Raw genomic sequence first — 21,859 nt, 5'->3', positions numbered from 1 at the left:
TACTGAAAATAGCAGTAAATATGAGCAGAAAGCAGTTTATATCCTGAGAAGTCAAACTAGCTGTGCTAAAGACCAATTCTAAAAGCTGGTGGGTCCAGAGCCACAGACGTCAAGCCTTGTGCGGGACTAGGGAATGTGTAAGCCCCCAAAAGACAATCCAGAGACAGCAGGGCTACTGGCTCCCATCCCTGCTCTCCTCTGGGAGTGCACTCATGGTCCCTCACCTTTTACTTCTGGGGCCATGATGTAATCTTGGTCCTCATGTACACGATGTTCAAGTTAACTGACTTATCTTTTTCTAAGACTGCACTCAGCTCTTTGTCCTATACTGGTATTTGTAGGTGAGGTGCTCTGACTCTACAGCCTTCCTACCCACATCAGCTCGGAGCCTCAACAGCAATCTAAGTTCCACTTCTGAAGTGCCCCCATTTCAGTTGTAAAGCTCCACCCAGCAGGATGGTTCAGGTGCCACCTACCACTAGGCAAACCTGGACCCATCAAAGCCTGCATGGAAGAATTTGCTAAGAAACACTCTCTTCCTTACTCCAGCCACGTGTCTTCCAATGGCCCTCAAGTTGTTACTCCCTCTCCCTCCTCTGCTTATACTCTTTTAACACCTCTGAACTTTTCTGGACATTCTACCAGAATTCTCGGGGTTGGGCTGTGAACCACCCAGAACTATCTACAGAACTCTCTACAATGGGCCAAAGAAAGGTGTAAAGCCATGGTAGACATTATACCAGGATTTCTAACCTTGGCACTATCGACATTTCAGACCAGACAATTTTTTGTTGAAGGGGAGAGGGATGCCTTGTGCGTTGTAGGATACTTAGCATCATCCCTGATCTCTACTCACTAGATGCCAATAGCCCTCCTCCCCCAGTTTGACAACCAAAACTGTCTCAACCATTGCCTTTTATCCCCTGAAGGACAAAACTGCCCCCATTTGAGGATCACTGCATGACATACACACCCAGAGAATCTATTAGGATAGATGACTCTCTTCTTGTCACGCCTACACCATGTAGCCCTGACACAACCCAGTAGATAAGTTCTGCAAGACCTACTCAGTTTGTACACACCTTCACATCTTGTGTTTTACAGGTGCCTCAGGCAATGAGCCCAGAAGTACCCCCACTTTAGCAGTAATAGTTGATGTTTGTCAAGCACTTATTAAGTGTTGAGCATTTAATCATATCATCTCATTAAATGAGCTGAATATGAAAAGAGTATTATTCCATCTTATAGGTGAGAACTCTGGGTTATGAAGAGGGTTACATAGCCAGTAGGTAGCAAGCTGTGATGGGACTCCAGGGCCCAGGCTCTTAATGTGCTCATGGTTCCTGCTCTAATCTGCCCCAGAGAACATGGAGGGAAACTAAAAGGCTATCCTGGACACCTACACACACAGGAGCTGGGGAAATAATCATGTATAGCCCAGGGAACTTACCTGGAGCCTGTTGACCAAGCTCATCACCTGATCTCATAGCAACTAGCCAGTGAGGGCTTCCAAAGAAACCTTGCAACAACTCCAGGCTAGCGAATGGATAGATAGGTGTGGGTCATGTCTGAGGAAAACGATGGTGGCCAGCTTGGTTCCGCCATATTAAAGGCACCCCTCTGGCTTCAGCTGGGCCTGAGAGGACATTACGGTGGACGTGTATGTTCTGAGGATTATTCCCAGCTTGGCCTCACCCACCTGTGCTTCACTACCGGCTCTTCCCATTCTGTGCTGACTCTTGTTTCTCATTGCTCTGACCTCAGAACCACTGTTCAGCCTTTCCAAGTAGAAGCCACCCTCTCCACTTTCAAAATCTCTGCTTTGTCCCCTTACGAAGAGTTTAAGGTCTTCTAGCAAAAGAATCCATAGGCTTCTGATCTCAGCCATCTATGAAAACCTTCCAGCCTAGGGGCTGACACATAGTACATGCCTAATAAATGTTAACTTCTTTCTACTCTTAAGCCATGGGATCCCACTTAGCTTTGCAGTAAGACCCCCATGTTTGTGAATTTTCATTGCAGGAGTCCCAGTAGAACAATCGACCACCTCCTTTCTGGCTAGGACCCCAGAAAGCTCAAGCCAAGTTGAATTTCATCAACTTGGAGTCCTGCTGAGTACCATTTTATTTCAGGTTTCTGCACAGTATTTTAAAAGTTGAGCTTTTTAAAAAACTGGTTACTGTTCAAGTAGGTGAAAAGGTAGAAACATTCAGTCTAACTCTAGCTTGTCTGTTCTGTCTTAATTCAGAGACACATTCCCCAACCAGCTGATAATTTGGTGCTGAACAGTTATACTTGGCTCAGGGATGCCACAAAAATCTCCCTAGACTCAGGGGAGATGGGGAGAAAGAGCAGGGTGAGCTAATTCAGTCCCTAACCTCCACTATTTTGTCACAGTAGGAATGTAAACTCTTCTTTGGAGCTTACATCAGCTTTGGGAGGGTTTCAACAAGCTCCCTTAGATAAGACTAAGGGTTATTTTTCTTGTCCTTTTGGACAGAAATAAATATTTATATCAAGAAAGGATTGCCAAGACTTGGAAAGGATTTCACTTATTTAATCAGCCCTGTGAAAGGATCCACTGTGATTGGTGTTTGAATTAGCTAATAAATTTTAATCCTGGTTTTATCACAAATCCATTAGACAGTTACGAACTGCAGGGAAGAATTCTGGAACTTCTTCACCAGTCTGAAAAGAATTACATTGATCCAAGATCAAAACCTGGGAATGTACACATTTGAATGTATGGTTCTGGAACGTGGGTTCATTACAGTAGGTCAGGGTATCTCAGAAGACAGCAGAACCTTATCACAGAGCTTCTCAACCCTGGTTGCCTCTCGTGGAAGACAAGCCTCCTACTGCTATCCAACCTCACCCGTGGAGAATCTTGATTGTTTGCCTCCGAAACTGCCAGACTCAGTTCCTGGTATACTTCAGGCTACATCATAAAACTAGCTGTGAGATTATGACAATATAAAATGGCTAACTAGTTTAAATTATATCTGTAAAAAAATAAAAAAAATAACTAGCTGGGTTGACCATGGGCAAGTCATTTCAACAAAACCTGGGTTCGGGGCTTCTCTGGTGGCGCAGTTGTTGAGAATCTGCCTGCTAATGCAGGGGACACGGGCTCAAGCCCTGGTCTGGGAAGATCCCACATGCCGTGGAGCAACTAGGTCTGTGAGCCACGACTACTGAGCCTGCGCATCTGGAGCCTGTGCTCCGCAACAAGAGAGGCCGCGATAGTGAGAGGCCCGCACACCGCGATGAAGAGTGGCCCCCGCTTGCCACAACTAGAGAAAGCCCTCGCACAGAAATGAAGACCCAACACAGCAAAAATAAATTAATTAACTCCTACCCCCAACATCTTCTTAAAAAAAAAAAAAACAAAAAACCTGGGTTCGATTTCCAGCTCTTTTATTAGTGTGCAACACTAACTCAATTAACCAACTTCTCTGAGCCTCAGTTTCCCAAATTGTAAATTAATAATAATGTCAGATGAGACCATGGGTATATAGTGTTACACAAAATCAGTATAGAATAAATATAGATACATATAGATGTATGCGTAGATATAGATGTATGTGTGTGTACGTGTAGATATAATATGCCTGTGTGTATGTACATATGTACACACACAGACACACACACATTCACTAAAACATTTCATTTTCCCAGGAATTCCTAATGAGATCACACTCCTTCTTGGATGGGACTCAAACCCAGCCAAAACTCAGACTGGGACTTGAACCCACAATCCCTGACTTAGGAGGGGACTTGAACCCACTGTCTTTTCATTGAAACTGCTCACCTGGTGTCAGGACTTACTGAAGCTGAGGTTCTTTTGTCTCGTCGTCACGTACAGAATTCAGCGTGAGCCAAAGTGGCAGGCAAAGAGTGAGTTTATTAGCACTGGGGGCTTGTGAGAGACACAGGCAGGCAAGCAAGGGAGTGCAGTCCTGAGAACAAAGAGGGCTACATTTTTATAATCAAAGAAATAGTGGGGGGCTTCCCTGGTGGCGCAGTGGTTGAGAGTCCGCCTGCCGATGCAGGGGACATGGGTTCGTGCCCCGGTCCGGGAAGATCCCACATGCCGTGGAGCGCCTGGGCCCGTGAGCCATGGCCGCTGAGCCTGCGCGTCTGGAGCCTGTGCTCCGCAACGGGAGAGGCCACAACAGTGAGAGGCCTGCGTACCGCAAAAAAAAAAAAAGAAAAAAGAAAGAAATAGTGGGGAGGGGAGAAGACCACCTTCTTCCTTATTTACATCATTAGTACCTCCTTACTCTATGTGGTTTAACCAGAACTGTTATGGAGCTATTTAAATCATATGTATATTAGCAAAAGGGTGGTGACACATACTAAAATATGGTAATTCATCTCACGTTTCCGTATAATGTCCCCTTTCACCTAGCTTCTTTCCCCTTTCAGCCCTTCTTGGCCACGTGCAAAAATGCTACTCTTCAAAGATCATTAACTGCTTGACTTCGTGTAACAAGATTCAGACTCCATATCTATTGTCTTGTGTTTTAACTTTCAGGGTTTGTGCCTTGAATGTGCCTGGTCTTCCTTCAAGATAGTGTAGATTGTTGCTAGGTTACTGGATTCTTTTCTTTTTTTTTTTTTTTGCGGTATGTGGGCCTCTCACTGTTGTGGCCTCTCCCGTTGCGGAGCACAGGCTCCGGACGCGCAGGCTCAACGGCCATGGCTCACGGGCCCAACCGCTCCACGGCATGTGGGATCTTCCCAGACCGGGGCACGAACCCGTGTCCCCTGCATCGGCAGGTGGACTCTCAACCACTGCGCCACCAGGGAAGCCCCTGGATTCTTTTCTTGAGTGGTCAGTAGCTTACAACAGTCTCCCAGACTCCCTTAAAATTCCCTTTCTATCTTCAATCCCCTAGTGGGATTTCTAACTAACTATTTAATTATTCTCTTCTATCCCTATCACTAATGCCTAAAAAGGTGTTTGACAGAATAATGTCATCAAGCAATTAGACATTTTGAAATGTTAAATTTTCAGTTCCTCTGATTTTAAACCACACATTCATTGTCTGTTTCAAAGGCTTGGATACCCGTCCGTGTAATAATGTGGAGTAACATTTACTAAATGTTAATTAAGTGCCCAGTAACATACTTACACGCACTTTCTCTCACTCCCCACACAACCCCACACAATGATGTCATCATGTTCACAGCCGAGGAACTTGTCCCCAGTCACACACTAGTAAGAGGACCTGGGATATGAACCTGCATCTGTTTGACTCTGGAGTCTCCCGGGCCCTGTGCGCCTTGTACTCATCCTCAGGGATGCTCCAAATCACAAGCCTGGGTGTCTGGTGTTTCGGTATAAGGACACTCATTGATCCCCAGATCCTGATTTAAATCAAGCTCTGTTCGATTATCAGACTCTTGTAAGACAGATGCTTTGGATTCACCTACGTCGTAGGTATACACTGAATTCAGAACTACCTTTGGCAAAAGGCAAGGAAATTTACATTTATAGATCATCTAAAAATTCCCTGAAGGTCTAGTTTCGAACTCCCGCCCCTCCCTAGTTTCCTCCCAGCTCCCGGCGTCCATTTTCCTCGCCCACCCAGTGCTAACGAGCAGTGTAATGGCCACCAGTGGACAGAGGGCTAAGGCCCTCCAGAGGATGATGGCCCCATAAATATCACCACGCCACTGGCTTTGGCAGAGGTGGCCATGAGGTTGGCATGGCCCCCGAGCCAAACGTGGCCCAGCCGAGGAGGAAGGCTTTGGGCCCTGCTTCCCAAGTGGACGTTCCAGGAAAGAGTCAGATGATCAAAGTTATGGAAACCAAATGGCCCTCCTTTGTTTAGAGAGAAAGAGGGAAAAAAAAGTCACTCATTTTTGTGGTAAAGTGGAACACACTCCAAACCAAACAATCCCTCTCAGACCCGAAAATGCCAGCTCCCCAGAGCAGGCCCACAGCCTGGGAGGCTGATGAACTGATGGGAGGCCGTGTCGAGCTGGTGCTACGGCCTCGACCACGTCTCCTCCGTCCTCCCAGCGAGGGTCTCATCTGCTTTGCTCCAGAAATAGCTGGTCTCCCAGGCAGGAAAGGAAAATGAAAGGAGGGGGGAAGTGAGAAGCGGTCCACCTGACCTAGGCTGACCGAGCCAACCTTGGGCTCTCCCTCCCTTTCCTGTTGCGATGTAGGGAGGAGAGGAGCTGCTCAGAGAGAGCCCGGGAGGGAGCCTGGGCCGCGGTGCGTGGCTGCGGTGCGCCCCCTTCAGCTCCCCGTGCAGAATGCAGTCAGGAGTCACGAGGCCTCCTGTGGCCGCGCCGTGGCCGGCCTGTGACTCCGTGGGCAGGCTCCGTGGGCAGGGATCTGCACTCCCAAGTATTACTAGAGCATTTGCAGCACCAAGAGAAAGTAAATATAGGTTGTCATCAGCCACGCCTGTCCCGAGTTTGGTTTATCCTCTAATACGAGCCTTTACTGGAACAGGGAGGTGCTTGGTCAGAATACTGGAGAATCCAGTTCTAGTCCTGGCTTTGCCTCTGACACGCTGTGCAATCAGGGGTTACTGTGGCCTCTCTGAGCCTCCATCTTGCATCTGGAAAATGAGCCCAGTGAGCCCTGCCTTGCCTTGGTTCGTAAGCTTGTAGTGAGAGGAGATCAAGTGTGCCTCTCATCAAGAGGTGGTGGCCAGGGCTTCCCTGGCGGCGCAGTGGTTGAGAATCCGCCTGCTGATGCAGGGGACACGGGTTCGTGCCCTGGTCCGGGAAGATCCCACATGCTGCAGAGCGGCTGGGCCCGTGAGCCATGGCCGCTGAGCCTGCGCGTCCGGAGCCTGTGCTCCACAATGGGAGAGGCCACAACAGTGAGAGGCCTGCGTACCGCAAAAAAAAAAAAAAAAAAGAGGTGGCGGCCAGACTGCCCGGGTGCTGATCCAAGCTCCCCTGTGTAACGCTGGGCAAGTGTCTCCACCTATGTCTGTTAAATGAAGGGAATAACATCCTTCCCTGATAGCACTGCTAGAAGGTTACACTAGATTACGTGATGTGTACGATGTACTTAGAGAGCACCGACACACATGCCCCAGCTAGTCTCACTGTCGTTATTGCCATCGTAGATGGGAAAACATCTTGAAGATAATAATGCTCGGTTCAGGCGCTGTGTGATCCACCACTGTCCTCATAAGCTTCATAATTGTACTCAACATACCCTCACTATTCTGGCAACATTCCATACTCTGCCAGTGCTCGTTCTAAATATGAGGGGAACCTCCAGTAGCTTCCTGTTACATTTAGGAAAAGTCCCAAAAGCCCCACCATGACCTATAAGGCCTTGGTCATCTGGTCCTGCTGCCTTTTCTAGCTTCATTTTGAGCCACTGTCTCACTGAAATTCAACAGCCTTGTCAGCCTTCTGTTAGCTCCCGGAAGACCTGGGCTCCTTCCTGCTCCAGGATCTGTGCAGCTCCAGCGCTCTCCCACACCATCTCCTCTCCACCCAGCCTTAGGTCTCAGCTCACAGAGCCTTTCCTCAGGGAAATGTTTCCTGACTTCCCATGTGAGAGTAAGCCCCCTGCTTTTCCTTCTTTGTGCTCATCACAATTTAATTAAATAGTAATTTGTGTAATAACAGCATTTTTTCTGCTTTGTTATGCTTCCTCATGAACTCCCTTCCTCAAGAACTCCTATTCACCCGTCAAAACCCAATGTTCATGTTATTTCTTATGCAAAGCCCTCCCTCATTTTCTCTGTTCACCTCACTCAAACAGGGGTACTCATTCTTATTAGAATTTTAAATGAAGTTTTGATGTAGTAGGTGGCATTTGCCTGGAGGGCCTAAGAATGCCTGCATTTTGTTCTGCTAATTATCCCTTCTCCTTAGGCTACACACCCAAGGAATAACAGGAAATAAATGCCACTTATTATTAGCTAAGTTCAATGTCTGATGTCCCCAGGGCATAAGGCCTGCCCACATTCCCTAAATCCAATAGATAACTAAAACAGTGGCCATTAAACAAACAAAAAAAAAGTGCAGTGCTTCATTTGTTGTGTTCACTTCCAGGCCTAGCACAATGCCTGGCACATGGTAGACATTCAAGAGAATATGTTTTTTAATAAAAATGAATATGTTTAAATAAGCAACAAGGATATGTTGTACAGCACAGGGAAATATAGCCATTATTTTGTAATAACTTTAAATGGAGTATAATATATAAAAATATTGAATCACTATGTTACACACCTGAAATTAATATAGTATGGTAAATCCACTCTCCTTCAATTAAAAAAAACAGTCTTGTACTAAAGACTAAGATTTAAAAAATGCAATATTTTTACTTCTTCAAAAAACACTGAATGTGTTTAATAACTATCTCCCCTGCAATGTCATGAAAAGCAGAGACTGTGTTTCTCTTCTCAAAGCCTATGTCTCTAGCTCATAGTAGGCCTTGAATAAATATTTGTTGAGTGAATGAGTGAATGACCTGAAATAACCTCCCTAACTTTTCACCACTTGAAGTTCTCCCTAGACATCAGGGCAGACTGTAATTGGCCATCCTCTTCATCCTCCTTCCATGGAGAGACAGTGCTTAGAACTCAGATGTGTCCTCCAACTCCCATCCCATGTGGCTCTGGTCCTTAAATCCAGGCATGGAGGGTTTGAGGCTCCCTAATCTCCACTCAGGCAAGTGTTTAGTGTCCCACATTCAAATGTCATTAGACACATCAGTTTCATATCAAGTGCCAACAACAGCATGGCATCCTTCCATTACATTTGGAAAGGCTTCCTTTCTGTCTTCCAGGTATTTGTATTCACAGCTTGATTAAAGGAACACATATTATTTATCTTCATATCACCTACAGGTCCTACCACAATCTTTTGAACAGAGCATGCACCCAGTAAATGTTGAGTCATGAAGGAATGACTACCATATGCTGAGTATAGTAACTTCTCAGCCCTGCTTCTGGCCCCAGAATCTGGGACACAGTGAAGTTTTTAAGGAGTTCAAGATTAAAACTGTTTAAGCTTTTCCCCAGACATCCATTAGGATAAGAAAAAGAACTCCCCCACCTCCAGATTCCCCCCACTCTAATTCATCTTTCACAGCTACATTTGCTAAAACTTCCAAAATCGTCACTTCAAGTTTTTCTCCAAAAACCTCCAAAGTTCTTTTCATAGCCAATTATAGGCCTAGGTCCAAATCCCTCAGTCTTAACTCGAAGAACTTGGAGCACACATTTTCCTATACTGATCTTTTCAAATCCTCCTTACGTCCTACCCTGGGGCAACCCTTTTGTTTGCTCTGTCTTTGCTTGTGCCATTCCTCCCACCAAGAATGCCTCTTCCCCATCTCTCCGCTGAAGCACATCTCATGTTTTGTATTCCCTGTGACCTCATCGTGTCACCCACCTAAAGGAAGCTACTCTGTCTTCTGAAGCCAAACCATATTTTGGCTTAGCTGCTTGTATCTGTCAGCAAACTTTTTTTTAATTGAGATATAATTGACGTATAACATTATATTACTCTCAGGTGTACAACATAATGATTCAATATTTGTATATATTGTGAAAAGATCACCACAATAAATCTAGTTAACATCCATCACCACACATAGTTATAATTTTTTTCATATGATAAGAACTTTTAAGATTTACACTTAGAAACTTCCAAATCATGCTGTACATTACATCCCCATGACTTATTTATTTTATACCTGGAAGTTTGTACCTTTTGACCATCTCACCCATTTCACGCACCCCACCCTCGGCCCCTGCCCCTGGCAACTACCAATCTGTTCTCTGTATCTATGAGTTGTGTTTTTTTTCTTTTTTAGATTCCACATATAAGTGAGATTATACGGTGTTTGTCTTTCACAGTCTGACTTGTTTTACTTAGCATAATGCCATCAAGGTCTATCCAAGTTGTCACAAATGGCAAGATTTCCACTTTTTATGGCTAAATAGTATTCCATTCTACATATATATGCCCTATTTTCTTTACTCATTCATCTGTAGATGGACACTTAGGTTGCTTCCCTGTCTTGGCTATTGTAAACAATGCTGAGTCAGCAAACTTTTCCCATGAATATGGCTTCTCTCTCAAACTAGACTTAGACCTGAAGCTCCCCGAGTATCAGTCTAATACCTTCTCATTTCCCCTCAGGGATGCCTGGTCTATGGTAAGAACTCACCCTCTATTTGCTCACTGCTTGACTCCACTGGACATACAGGATCAGAGACTAGTGGTATTCAGGCAGAAGACCTTGAGTTCACTCTAGTGGATTTTACAGCTTAAGATGAGTTTATATTTCAAAACATTACTGCTTTTCTAGTGTCTCCCAGGACTTGGTTGATGGTCTGTAGGAAGCACTGAATATGAAATTACAAACTTGCCTCACTCCTCTTAATCCAGTGACTTCCTTTTTACAGATGAGAAGCCCTTCACTGTGGAAGATACTTATTTGCTGTGTCCAGCGCCTATCTTAAAGGAAGTTGGCATGTAAGTTTCCACCAGCAACTAAACCCCACAGCCAGGGAGGAGAAAGGAGGTAGAGGGGACAAAAGGAGGAGAAAGAGTCTCTCTTCATTGTCATTATGGAGCCTTTCTCTAGACTCCTCCACATAATGATAATGGTGCCGATGCTTTGCAGTGAGCCAGACACCAGGGTAAACGTTTCCCAAAGGGCGCCTCCCTTTATCCTCCCAAGAGCCCCATGAACCAGACACACACCATCCCAGTTTTACAGATGTGAAATCTGTAGCTGAGAGAATTTAAGTAGCTTGCCCGAAGGTCACACAGCAGGAAGTGGAAAAGTATGGGTTCAAAACAAGGTCGGTCTGGCTTAATCACAGCTACATTTCTAGAAAGCTCTCATGCTTCCCAAAGCACTCTCATATCATAACCTCACCCTGTCATCATAATCACCCTTCTAGATGATTATATCCTTTCTTAGAGATAAAGACACTCAGAAAGGAAGCTCAAAAAGGATAAGTGGGTGAACGACTGGTTCAAGACCCCACGTTCAGACCCCTCTGAGGCCACGTTCAGTGTTCCTTCCTCAGTGTCTCTCCAGAGCACCATGTATTCGGCCAGGCGGCCCGAGGTTCCCTGAACTAATTTATGGAGAAAATCTTACAATGGTGCAGTGATAGTAAATGCTGATGAGATGAGATCAAAATATTCTAGAGGAGGGAGAGAATTAGCACCCTGAGCAAGAAAAGAAATATGCGGGGAAACAGAGAGGCGATGTTTGTGATAGAATACAAACTAGCCTCTCTGTAAACACATCTATAATAGGCTGAAGATAGAATGGAGGCTTTAAGGAAAAATGCGAAACTTGCTCATCTGAATTCTGCTTTCAATCATTTGTTCAAATGACAAAGCTTCCAACTCTGGTTGCCTAACGTCAGCCTGTGATACCACTGATTCCACAAACTAGCCCCGTGTCCATGCTGCAGAATGCAAGCTTGTGCTTCAGTGAGCATCTTATAGATGGGAGGAAATAGAAGGCAAATTAGTTCACTTACTTCTGTACCTCGGTGAGTTGGCTGGGTAGCAACAAAACCACGGCCATCAGAATCTGATCACTGAGAGTCCAGATAACAATAGAGTTTCTAGCTTGACCAGTGTATCCCCCACTGATCTGAACCGTTTTCTAAGAATACTTCTTCGTACTACAACGTGACAAGTAAATTACACGGGAGCAGGCTCTGCCCATTCAATGCAATTCTCCACAATGTAAGAAGGGCTGGATACACTACCTTGATACACCAGCCAGGTGTATCCTGACATCTCTCTGGAATGTTAGAGTTGGATGGACCCTGGAGACCAACCTCCACATTTTACAAATGAGACCACTCAGGCCCCCAGAGGAAGAGACTACAGTCCCAAGGGTAGTTCAGAGCAGAGCCCTCGGGGGACCTGTGTGTCCGGCTCTCGGCCCCTTGCTTCTTGCCCACGTGCTGAGTATCCTTGGTTCCCGTGTCCTTGCAGGAAAGCCGCGCTTCAGGTCAGCATGAACGACGGCCTCTCCTTCATCTCCAGTTCTGTCATCATCACCACCACACACTGTGTAAGTCAGCACCTTTCCCTTTACTGAGAACTTCACTGGCATTACTGTCTCCCTGGCAAGTTTTTTTACCAGTTCTGCCTTCTGTTCACTGAGCTTTGACCCTGGCACTGCTAGGCCAGCCGTGGGCTGCATCGGGGGCTGTACACGTATCAGGAGTGTATCGGGAATGCCTGTACTTCCCCGGGTTCCCCATTTCTGTTACTGGGAGTGAGACCTGGACACACTTTCACAATCAGATGGCAAAGTGGGACCAGGGTCTGTGCAGTATTGAGCGGGGATGCCTGGATGGACTGGGTCTGGGAGAAAATTCATAGAAAAAAATTGGACGGTATATATATAGGAAACACACCTTAGGGAGTTTTTCCTCTAAAAGGCAGCAGGAAAATGGGGCAATAACTGAAGGAAGAAGTGGAGTATAAAGAGAGGCTTTTATTTAGAATGGAAGAAATTGCAGCTTGTTGATATGATTGTGGAAATAATCCAGGAGAAAATGGAAAATTCATGAAGTAGGAAAGAAGCAGGGAGGGGCCCTATGACATAGGGGTTGTGAGGCAGAACATGGACTGTATCCTCTACCAGCTCCTCGGATGCCCCGTCTCTGGATCCTTCGTGGCAGGTAACATTCATCTCTGACTACGCATAAGATCACCTGGAGAGCTTTAAAAAAATATGGATGCCCTGACCTCATGCCAGACCAATTGAAGCAAAGTCTCTGGAGTGGGCCCCAGCTTTGGTGGATTCAGGGACCCCTTGGGAGAGTCTTTTGTGCAGCTATGGCTGGGAACCCTTCAGCCCGTGTAGTTGCTCCCACGGTCAGTGTGTCTTGGAGCCCAGCCCATCAGAGGGCAGTCGGGACTTGGTTAGCTCATATACAGAACTCAACCCCTAATATGAACATTTCTGAAAGAATCTTTGTCTGAATATTCAGTTTCTATAACCAAATACACTTTTCCCATGAGCTCACTCTAGAGACAAATGTGTTTTGGCCTGATGGTCAGCTTAGGCAGATACCATGGTCACTTCCTGGCTGGCCTTTGGAGGGCATGTCGTTAGAACCCCTCAGTGACTGGGGTTTGTGTCCTTAACACCGTCTAGGTGGACGAGAGAGAGTAGGCAGGCACTGGAGCCAGACAAGGGAAAAATGAGTTGTCTCACAGACAAGCGGGAGGCCAGGCCTCACAATGGACAGCACACCCTCCCAGCTCCACTGCCTTCCCCTACACACACACACACACACACACACACACACACACACACACTTTCCATCTTATGTTAGGAACCAACCAGTTTTCTTGAAAACAGGGTAAGCCAGTGCAATGGGTACAGACAATGGAAAAGTTTTACTGGACCAAAGTAAGAGACTAGGGTTGTCACAGAGACATGTCACCACTGAGAAATGTCTGTGTCTCAGGCATGCCTCAGTGGAATGTCAAATCTGGAGACCAAATATGAAAACTGGATTCAAGATCAGTGAAATTTCTCCAAGCGTACCCTGCCTGATTCTTTTAGAAATTGACCCTTTTGGAAACTGCCAACCTGCAGGAAATGATTAAAATACCCCAAATCTAATAACTCCATTCCAGATTCCTCCCTGCTTTTGAATGATCCAACAGTTTGGGCCTGTATTTCTCATTATGTCTGACCAGACCTGAGAAACAGCTATGCCCCGAGGCTGCGAGGGCAGGGAGGTGGGAAGGGGAAATATCTTGGGGCCAAGCCTGTGGTGTGGCAGAAGCAGGACTACAACTTTAAGTTCTGAACCTCTAAGCCAAGAGAAAGGGTGTCCTCACTCATGTACCCCAAAAGGAAAAGAACTCTTGGTAAAGTCCCTCTTATGTCTTCCCAGCTCACTCCAACCTGCACTTACGTCTCCCATCTCCTTCATCTGAGTGCAAGTCACTAAGTTTTCTGTTCAACTGACCCTTGACTGGCACCACCTCATAAGGTCTTCTGCATTATTGCCCTGTCGCTTGAGAATGCTGCGTGTCTATGACAAAATTATAAGCACCCTAAGATTTGAGATCCAGGTCCATTCACTCATTTATTCAACAAGTATTCACTGATTATGCACAATGTGCCAGATAGGCCCTGCCCTGTGTGCTCGGGTTACATCAGGACACAACAGACAAAAATCTCTTATCTCGCAGGGATGTGGGGAAAGAAGGCAGACAGTGAACAATGGACATAACAAATGAATTGCACACTATGTTAAGAAATAATATAGGCTATAGAAAAAAATAGAGCAGAGTAAGAGGTACTGCTTGAGTGAGTGAGTTCAAATTTTAAATAGAGATACATTGAGAAGGTGGCATTTGAATAGACTTTGAAGATAACTGTGAGGCACCTGGGGAAAGAACACACCAAACACTGAGCTCCAGTGCTCAGAGCACACAAACCAGGGTCGCCTGGTGTGTACAAGGAAGAAGATGGTCGGTCACTGGAAGAGAGCGAGTGAGGCAAGCAGTAGGCGGTGAGGTTATGGGGATGGAGAGTGGAGGGTCTTGTGAGAACCTCAGCTTTTGCAGAGGCACAACGCAATCTGACTTACATTTGAAAGATCACTCGGCTGCTGGAACAGCCCGTGGGAAGACAAGGATGGAAGGACCATGACTAGTTAGGAGGGTTATGGCAATATTTCAGGCAAAAGTGATGATGGTGGCTTGACTCAGAAGGGAGCAGTGGCAATGAGAAAAGAGGTCAGAGTCAGATGTGTCTTAAAGGCAAAGCTAACTTATTTCCCAAATCATTAGACATAGGGCTTGAGAGGAGAGGAATCAAGAATGGCCCCAAGGGCTTCCCTGGTGGCGCAGTGGTTGAGAGTCTGCCTGCCGATGCAGGGGACACGGGTTCATGCCCTGGTCTGGGAAGATCCCACATGCCGCGGAGTGGCTGGGCCCATGAGCCATAGCCGCTGAGCCTGCTCGTCCGGAGCCTGTGCTCCGCAACGGGAGAGGCCACAGCAGTGAGAGGCCCACGTACTGCAAAAAAAGAATGGCCCCAAGGTGCAGCCACTATAGAAAACAGTATGGAGATTCCATAAAGAACTAAAAATAGAGTCGCCATGTGATCCAGCAATCCCACTCCCAGGTATATACCTGGAGAAAACCATACTTCAAAAAGATACGTGCAGCCCAATGTTCACAGCAGCACTATTTACAATAGTCAAGACATGGAAGCAACCTAAATGTCCATCAAGAGATGAATGGATAAAGCAGATGTGATATATATATATATATATATATATACAAAATGGAATATTGCTCAGCTGTAAAAAGAACGAAGTAATACCATTTGCAACAACATGGGTGGACCTAGAGATGATCATACTAAGTGAAGGAAGTCAGAAAGAAAAAGACAAATACCATATGATATCACTTATATGTGGAATCTAAAATATAGTACAAATGAATTTACGTACAAAACAGAAACAGACTCACAGACATAGAAAACAAATTTATGGTTACCAAAGGGGAAGGGGGTGGGAGGGGTAAATTAGGGATTTGGGATTAGCAGATACCAACTACTGTATAAAAAATAGACAAATAACAAGGTCCTACTGTGTAGTGCAGGGAACGAAATTCAATACCCTATAATAAATCATAATGGAAAAGAATATGAAAAAGAAGATATATAGAGAGATATAGATATATAGAGATATATATAGATATGATACTGAATCACTGTGCTGTACACCAGAAACTAACACAACATTGTAAATCAACTATACTTTAATAAAAAAATGTTTTTTAAAATGACCCCAAGGGCTTTGGCCTAAGTAATTGAAAGGATGGAGTTGCCCTCAGTTGGCAGGAAGAAGACTGAACGGGGAGAAGATTTGAGGCAGAGGGGGATTTGGGAGATCAGTTTTGCTGTCGACCAGTTGTGTGGCCTTGACCGAGTTATTTAGCTCCTGTGTGCCTCAATTTCCTAATCTGTAACATTAGAAAAATAATAATTTACATCTCTTAGCAGTATTGTGAGTATTAAATGAAATGATTATGTAAAGTGCTTGGCAGAAGGTTTGACCAGTAGTAAGTGCTCAATAAATGTTAATTGTTATTATAGTGGAAGCTTAGTCAAAATTACTGACCTAATTGGAGATTCTTCCCAGAGAGTCGGCTTCTCACTTCAGAGTCAACTTATAACAAAAGGACTTTTCTGACACAAGATGTATTCCTGTGAGTATATGTTTGTCACTCAACCAAGCCCAGGTGATTGAAAGGGGGCAGACAAGCCAAAATCATCCAGAGAAGAGGACCTATATTCAAATATTCAATCCCAATCTCCAACAGGTCCTACACAGAAGCTCAAATTAAAAAGATTAAAGCCATCACTGGGCAAAATAGAGATGCAGGTGGAGTGTGTGGTAATCCAGAATATGAAGTAAGGTCTTGGACTTGACTTTGTTTCTTGGGCAGCTGGTTTGGAGGACAAGGTTTTTAGATCAAAAACTATCCCCTGGGTCTGAGTAAAGGGTTAGACTTGTCAGTACCAGTCTCAGCCTGGCCAGTCCATCACCTGAAACCAAAAATAATTTTAAAATATGTAGTTGAGCCTCTTTTTTTCTTGCTTTATTTGGTGCCCATTTGGATAACCATGTCACAAGTTTTCAAGATCTGCAATGAATAACTGTTGCCTCTGCCAGGAGCAGAAATTCCATGAAGTTTTACAGGAAAGAGATTTTTCCATCCAAGAGCTAAAAGATTCCTATACAAATGGTAAACTTTGTTGAGCTCCATGACTATAGAAAATGGTCAAACATCCAAAGCCCTCTCTTTCCGGCATATTAAACACATCCCACCTCTAGAGTCTTCACTGGACTCCTTTTTCTTCTCCAACTCTAGCAATAAGTTGAGAAAGTCACTAATATGGTGCTGCTCTAAGGGAAATAGAAAAAAGAAGTTTGTCCTTTTGAGAACAAAGCAAGTAAATTTAGGACCTTAAGGAACTTTTCATGAAAGGTTGTCTTCTTCTGGATAAGTACCTTAAAATTCTATAATTTCCCACCCAAGGTGCACAAAAATCAGAGAATCATTCAACAAGTATTTCTCAAACTCCTCCTGTGTCTCCAGTGCTCCATTTACATTTTACAAGTCACTGTCCCTAAGGAGCTTAAAATCCAGCTGGAGAAATGAGTCCAACAAGCACATAAAAGAGTATGTAACAAAGACCAAGACTGTGGAAGTCAGGTGTATAAACACTATAGGATTTCAGAGAGGAGAAGAAGGGGTGAATCCAGGAAGAGTCACAAGGGCTTTGTGGAAGCGATAAAACCCAACTGGTGATTTGAAAATGATAATAACAGGTAAGAAGTGGGAAGGGGCCCTCCCCTAAAGAGAAACCAACCTGAGCAAGGTCTAGATATGGCTATGAACCTAGTTTGTTCGTGGTCCTTCCCAGGAACCATGATTGTTTTCTTCCTTTCCTCTCATTTTGTATCAATTTCTGGTGCCTTCTAATTGGGAGCCATTTCTCAGGTTGGCAACTACTACCCTAGGATGTACACTCCACACCCTTGATCACCTGGTGTGTAAAAGTGAGGCCCAGCTGATGCTTCTCCCTATTAACTATGATTAGGATTCCATTTGTGTTGGTTTCCAGGCTGGAGAATCACAATCTTTAAAGAAAGAAAAGAGGGGCTTCCCTGGTGGCACAGTGGTTGAGAGTCCGCCTGCCGATGCAGGGGACACGGGTTTGTGCCCCCGTCCGGGAAGATCCCACATGCCGCGGAGCGGCTGGGCCCGTGAGCCATGGCCGCTGAGCCTGCGCGTCCGGAGCCTGTGCTCCGCAACGGGAGAGGCCACAACAGTGAGAGGCCCGCATACCGCAAAAAAAAAAAAAAAAAAAAAAAAAGAGACCTGAAGTTAGACGTTGAATCTAAAATCAACACTAACTCAGTGGAGAGCCTCTCTTTCCTCCTGATTTATATGCATACCAGCCTGATTACAAACAGTAACAAGGTTGAGTAAATTTGAGAGGACCCATGGCAAGTCCTATTCAGAGAAATTCTTTTTGAATGAAAATAAAAATGCAACAAACTCAGTCCTAAGGCATCAAAACAAGAACAACTGCTCTGTGATTGCAGTATAATGGAAGAATTAAGAATATAGGATGTTGAGTCAAAAATCCTAATTTCAAATCCTGGCCCTTCCAATTTCTAGAATGATCTCGGGCAAGTTAACCTGAGCCTGTCTCAGAGTCTGTCCTGCACGGCTGTTGTAAAGATTAAAAAGGGCCTTGAGGTACATGGTAGTCTGTCAAAGAATGGCAGCTGTGTATTAGTTTACTGACGTTCTCTTTCCTTGCCAAGTAAAAATCTAATGGACTGTCTCATTAAAAGGTTTGCTGTTCATTATAAACAGGCTATTTTCCCCTGATTAAGAAGTATGCTTCCTTCTGAGTCCATGATAAGCCTGTATTTTAGAAACAGGCTGGGAAAAACTTTGAAGATGTTGCCTGCATGATAGTGAGGGAAAACAACACCAGTAAATTAGATCTGGTGATAAGTCAAACTGGGTTAGGCTGCAGTTTCTTCACTATTATTTTTGTATAGTTGATTTATAATATTGTGTTAGTTCAAGCGTACAGCAAAATGATGCAGTTATATATATATATATATATTCTTTTTCGGATTCTTTTCCATTATAGATTATTACAAGATATTGAATACAGTTCCCTGTGCTCTCCAGTAAATCCTTGTTGCTATACAGTAAATCCTTGTCTGTTTTATATACAGAGGTGTGTATCTGTTAATCTTCACTGTTTTTGAAAAAAAAAAACTTTTCTCAGTAAATGGATCTAGGAGTGACATAGGGGAATATTTAGACTATTTAGAATAATGAATCAAAACAAGTACTTACTAAAGTTGATGCATTATTACCACATAGAAAATTTCTATTATTATTTAAAATATTCTATCACGGCCAGCATGCTTGGACTTATTTTGTCAAAGGAGGTACCTTTTCATGCAGATGAGATCTGCAACCTCAGAAAGGAATTTTCTGACAGACTGGATCCTCCATTGTCCCCTGAAATACCCATGACTCACTGGGGTTTTGGAGTATGGTTTGACTTCTGTGAGGATTAACATGGTGCCAACTTGTTTCCAATGGCGTTTTAGGCCACTTTATCCTTCAGATTTCATGAATTGAGACTGTCCTTTTCCCAAACTAGCAGTATTTTTCTATCGAGAGAGAAAAAACGTGTGTGTGTGTGTGTGTGTGTGTGTGTGTGTGTGTATGGGGGGGTGGGGGGGAGAGAGAGAGGGCGCTATCTCCACAATGCACAGGACGCCCCCCTCCACCCCTGCCACTACAAAGAACTATCCAAAATGTCAATAGTGCCAAGGCTGAGAAACCCTACAGATTCAGAATTTCATAGGGAAGAGCCCACAATTCTGCATTTTAGTAAACTTGCCAGATAAATCTTAAACACACAAGACTCTTATCATTATACTTACCTGACATTAATTGTACTCCAAAGTTTAAAAAATAAAGTCATTAAAACCTATTTAAGAAAAATCATTCACTCTCTAATCCCATTCATTTAAGAATCCCAAAATTTTAAAGTCAGAACCCTCTCTTTTATGTTTCTTCTTTTGGACCCTATCTTCTGATATAAAAATAGGAATTTGCCTGAAAGAATGATTTTAGCCAAAAATGACCAGTCTGGGGACCACTTTGTGTTGCCAAAGACTGCAAAACTTTCTCTCCAAGGGGCTTCCCTGGTGGCACAGTGGTTGAGAGTCCGCCTGCCGATGCAGGGGACACGGGTTCGTGCCCCGGTCCGGGAAGATCCCACATTCCACGGAGTGGCTGGGCCCGTGAGCCATGGCCGCTGAGCCTGCGCATCTGGAGCCTGTGCTCCGCGGCGAGAGAGGCCACAACAGTGAGAGGCCCACGTACTGCAAAAAAAAAAAAAAAAAGGTAACCTAAAAGGACCTACTGTAGCACAGGGAACTAAACTCAAGATGTTGTAATGACCTATAAGGGAAAAGACTATGAAAAGGAATGTATATATATATATATATATATATATATATATATATAATTGAATCACTGTGCTGTACACCTAAAACTTCCACAAAACTGTAAATCAACTATACTTCAATTTAAAATTATTTTAATTAAAAAAATAAAAATATTTTTTTTAATTTAAAAATAAAAAAAAGAGCCATTCTCTCTCATGCACAGTGTAGCCCATATACTCCTAGAGGAAAAACAGACTGTCTCATTCACTATTGCAACCTAGCACCTGTCATAATGCCTGCACATAGTCATTACTCAGTAGATAGCTGGTGATTGAATGAGTGATGAATGGACTCAGTCAAGGGTCACACTGAGCCCATGATTGTACCTGCTTGTAGGAGAGGAAGGGAGCCAGAATGAGGTAGGATTAGAATAGGGGCACCCAGCTGGTTGGAGGGTAGGCCTCCAAAGAGGATGACCAGCAATCCAATATGCACATCCAAGGAGCATGGGGAGCTTGAGCCTGAATTAAGAGGACCAAATCTGCCAGATGAGAGACTACAACCAGTGAACCAGGCAGGGCAAAAGTCAAAGGCCTCTTTAGAACAGTGCTAACTCCACAAGAGCAGACCTGGAGAAGGGGGTCTAGAAATAGCCCACTCAACTGGATCAAGATTCAGGACAGGCGCTGGCCCATGAGAGTCTATAGCACAAGGCTGGAAGGCAAGCAGAACCATAGAGACTGATATGGACTCTAAGTTACTACATTTGCTAAGTCCAAGGAACACAAAGATATAATACATGAGAAACAGACAAGTACTCCGAGGATTTGCAATTTAACATGATAAGTTCTTTAATCGAGAAACAAACAACGCCTAGTGATACCAGGAAGCGGAGTGTCTGGAGAATCAAAGAAGGATTCACAAGAGAGATAATAAGTGAACTGGGCCAGGAAGAAAGAGTAGGGATTTACTCAGGGTATGGCCTGGGTAAAGGCGTGTTTGGGGCCAGTGGGGCTGTGATTGGTTGGGGTGGGATATTAGGAGAGAAAGTAGAGACAAAACAATTGGGACCAGTTGGAAAGCCTTCCTTAGCTGCCATATTGTGGAGCTGCTTTAATATTTAATTTAAATATAATACAGGATGCAGTTTTGACGTTGAATTCCAGTATCTCCTCATTCAGGAAATAAACATCTTTCATCTTCAAAAAAAGAACCTAGATAACTAGAGAAAAGCTGTGACATGGGGAACACTGGCATGCCCTGAGTTCACCCTGGAATACCAGAAACTTAGGCTATGGCAATGCTCAAATAATCTGGACACTGCCAGCCAAGGCTGAGATTGCACAGACAGCCTTGATCATGGCTAGCTCAGAAGGGAATGTGCTAGAGCCCACAGATGAATGCTACAGTGGCTGCAGCTAAGAGGCTTCGGACAGAGGGCAGGGGCCACCTTCCAACACTGTCTATGGAGTTCTGTTCTAGGTGGCTTCCTGGGGGTCCATTTTGTAAGTCAGTTCAATTCTGTTATGAATTGCTTTGAAGTAACTTAGGAAAATGCAAATCCAGCCTAGGTTTATAGTCATATAAGTATCTAGGTAAACAAACATTTGGCATGACTGCCCTTGCCAAAATTTCTTGAATTTCACCAGCCTAGTAGGGAATGAATCCAGTAGCCTGTGCTGAGTGGCAATCTTGCCTTCCAACATAATAAAAAATTATTGCTCACTCTTCAGAAAAAGTAAAAATCAGAGAAGACTTTTTTCTTCTATTTTTTTCCCAAGGTAAACAAAATAGTCCATCAATCAAAATAGGTAGCTATCTTTGTAGTAGCTAATTCA

The 21,859-nt window shown here is 44.3% G+C and overlaps 1 protein-coding gene across 1 annotated transcript in view; it reads left to right on the top strand.

The window, feature by feature from the left end:
* ANTXR1 (ANTXR cell adhesion molecule 1) overlaps positions 1 to 21,859 on the top strand; it is a gene marked incomplete at its 3' end in the record, with an annotated part of 253,466 nt that overhangs the window by 113,376 nt on the left and 118,231 nt on the right. Inside the window, exons 11-12 of the mRNA XM_079720921.1 lie at positions 10,410 to 10,479; positions 11,974 to 12,052. Of these exons, the coding sequence (XP_079577047.1) occupies positions 10,410 to 10,479; positions 11,974 to 12,052 (149 nt within the window). The remainder of the gene's footprint in view (positions 1 to 10,409; positions 10,480 to 11,973; positions 12,053 to 21,859) is intronic.

Source organism: Hyperoodon ampullatus, assembly GCF_949752795.1.
Source record: "Hyperoodon ampullatus genome assembly, chromosome: 15".
NCBI lineage: Eukaryota > Metazoa > Chordata > Mammalia > Artiodactyla > Ziphiidae > Hyperoodon > Hyperoodon ampullatus.
This window is presented reverse-complemented; position numbering and strand designations above follow the sequence as displayed.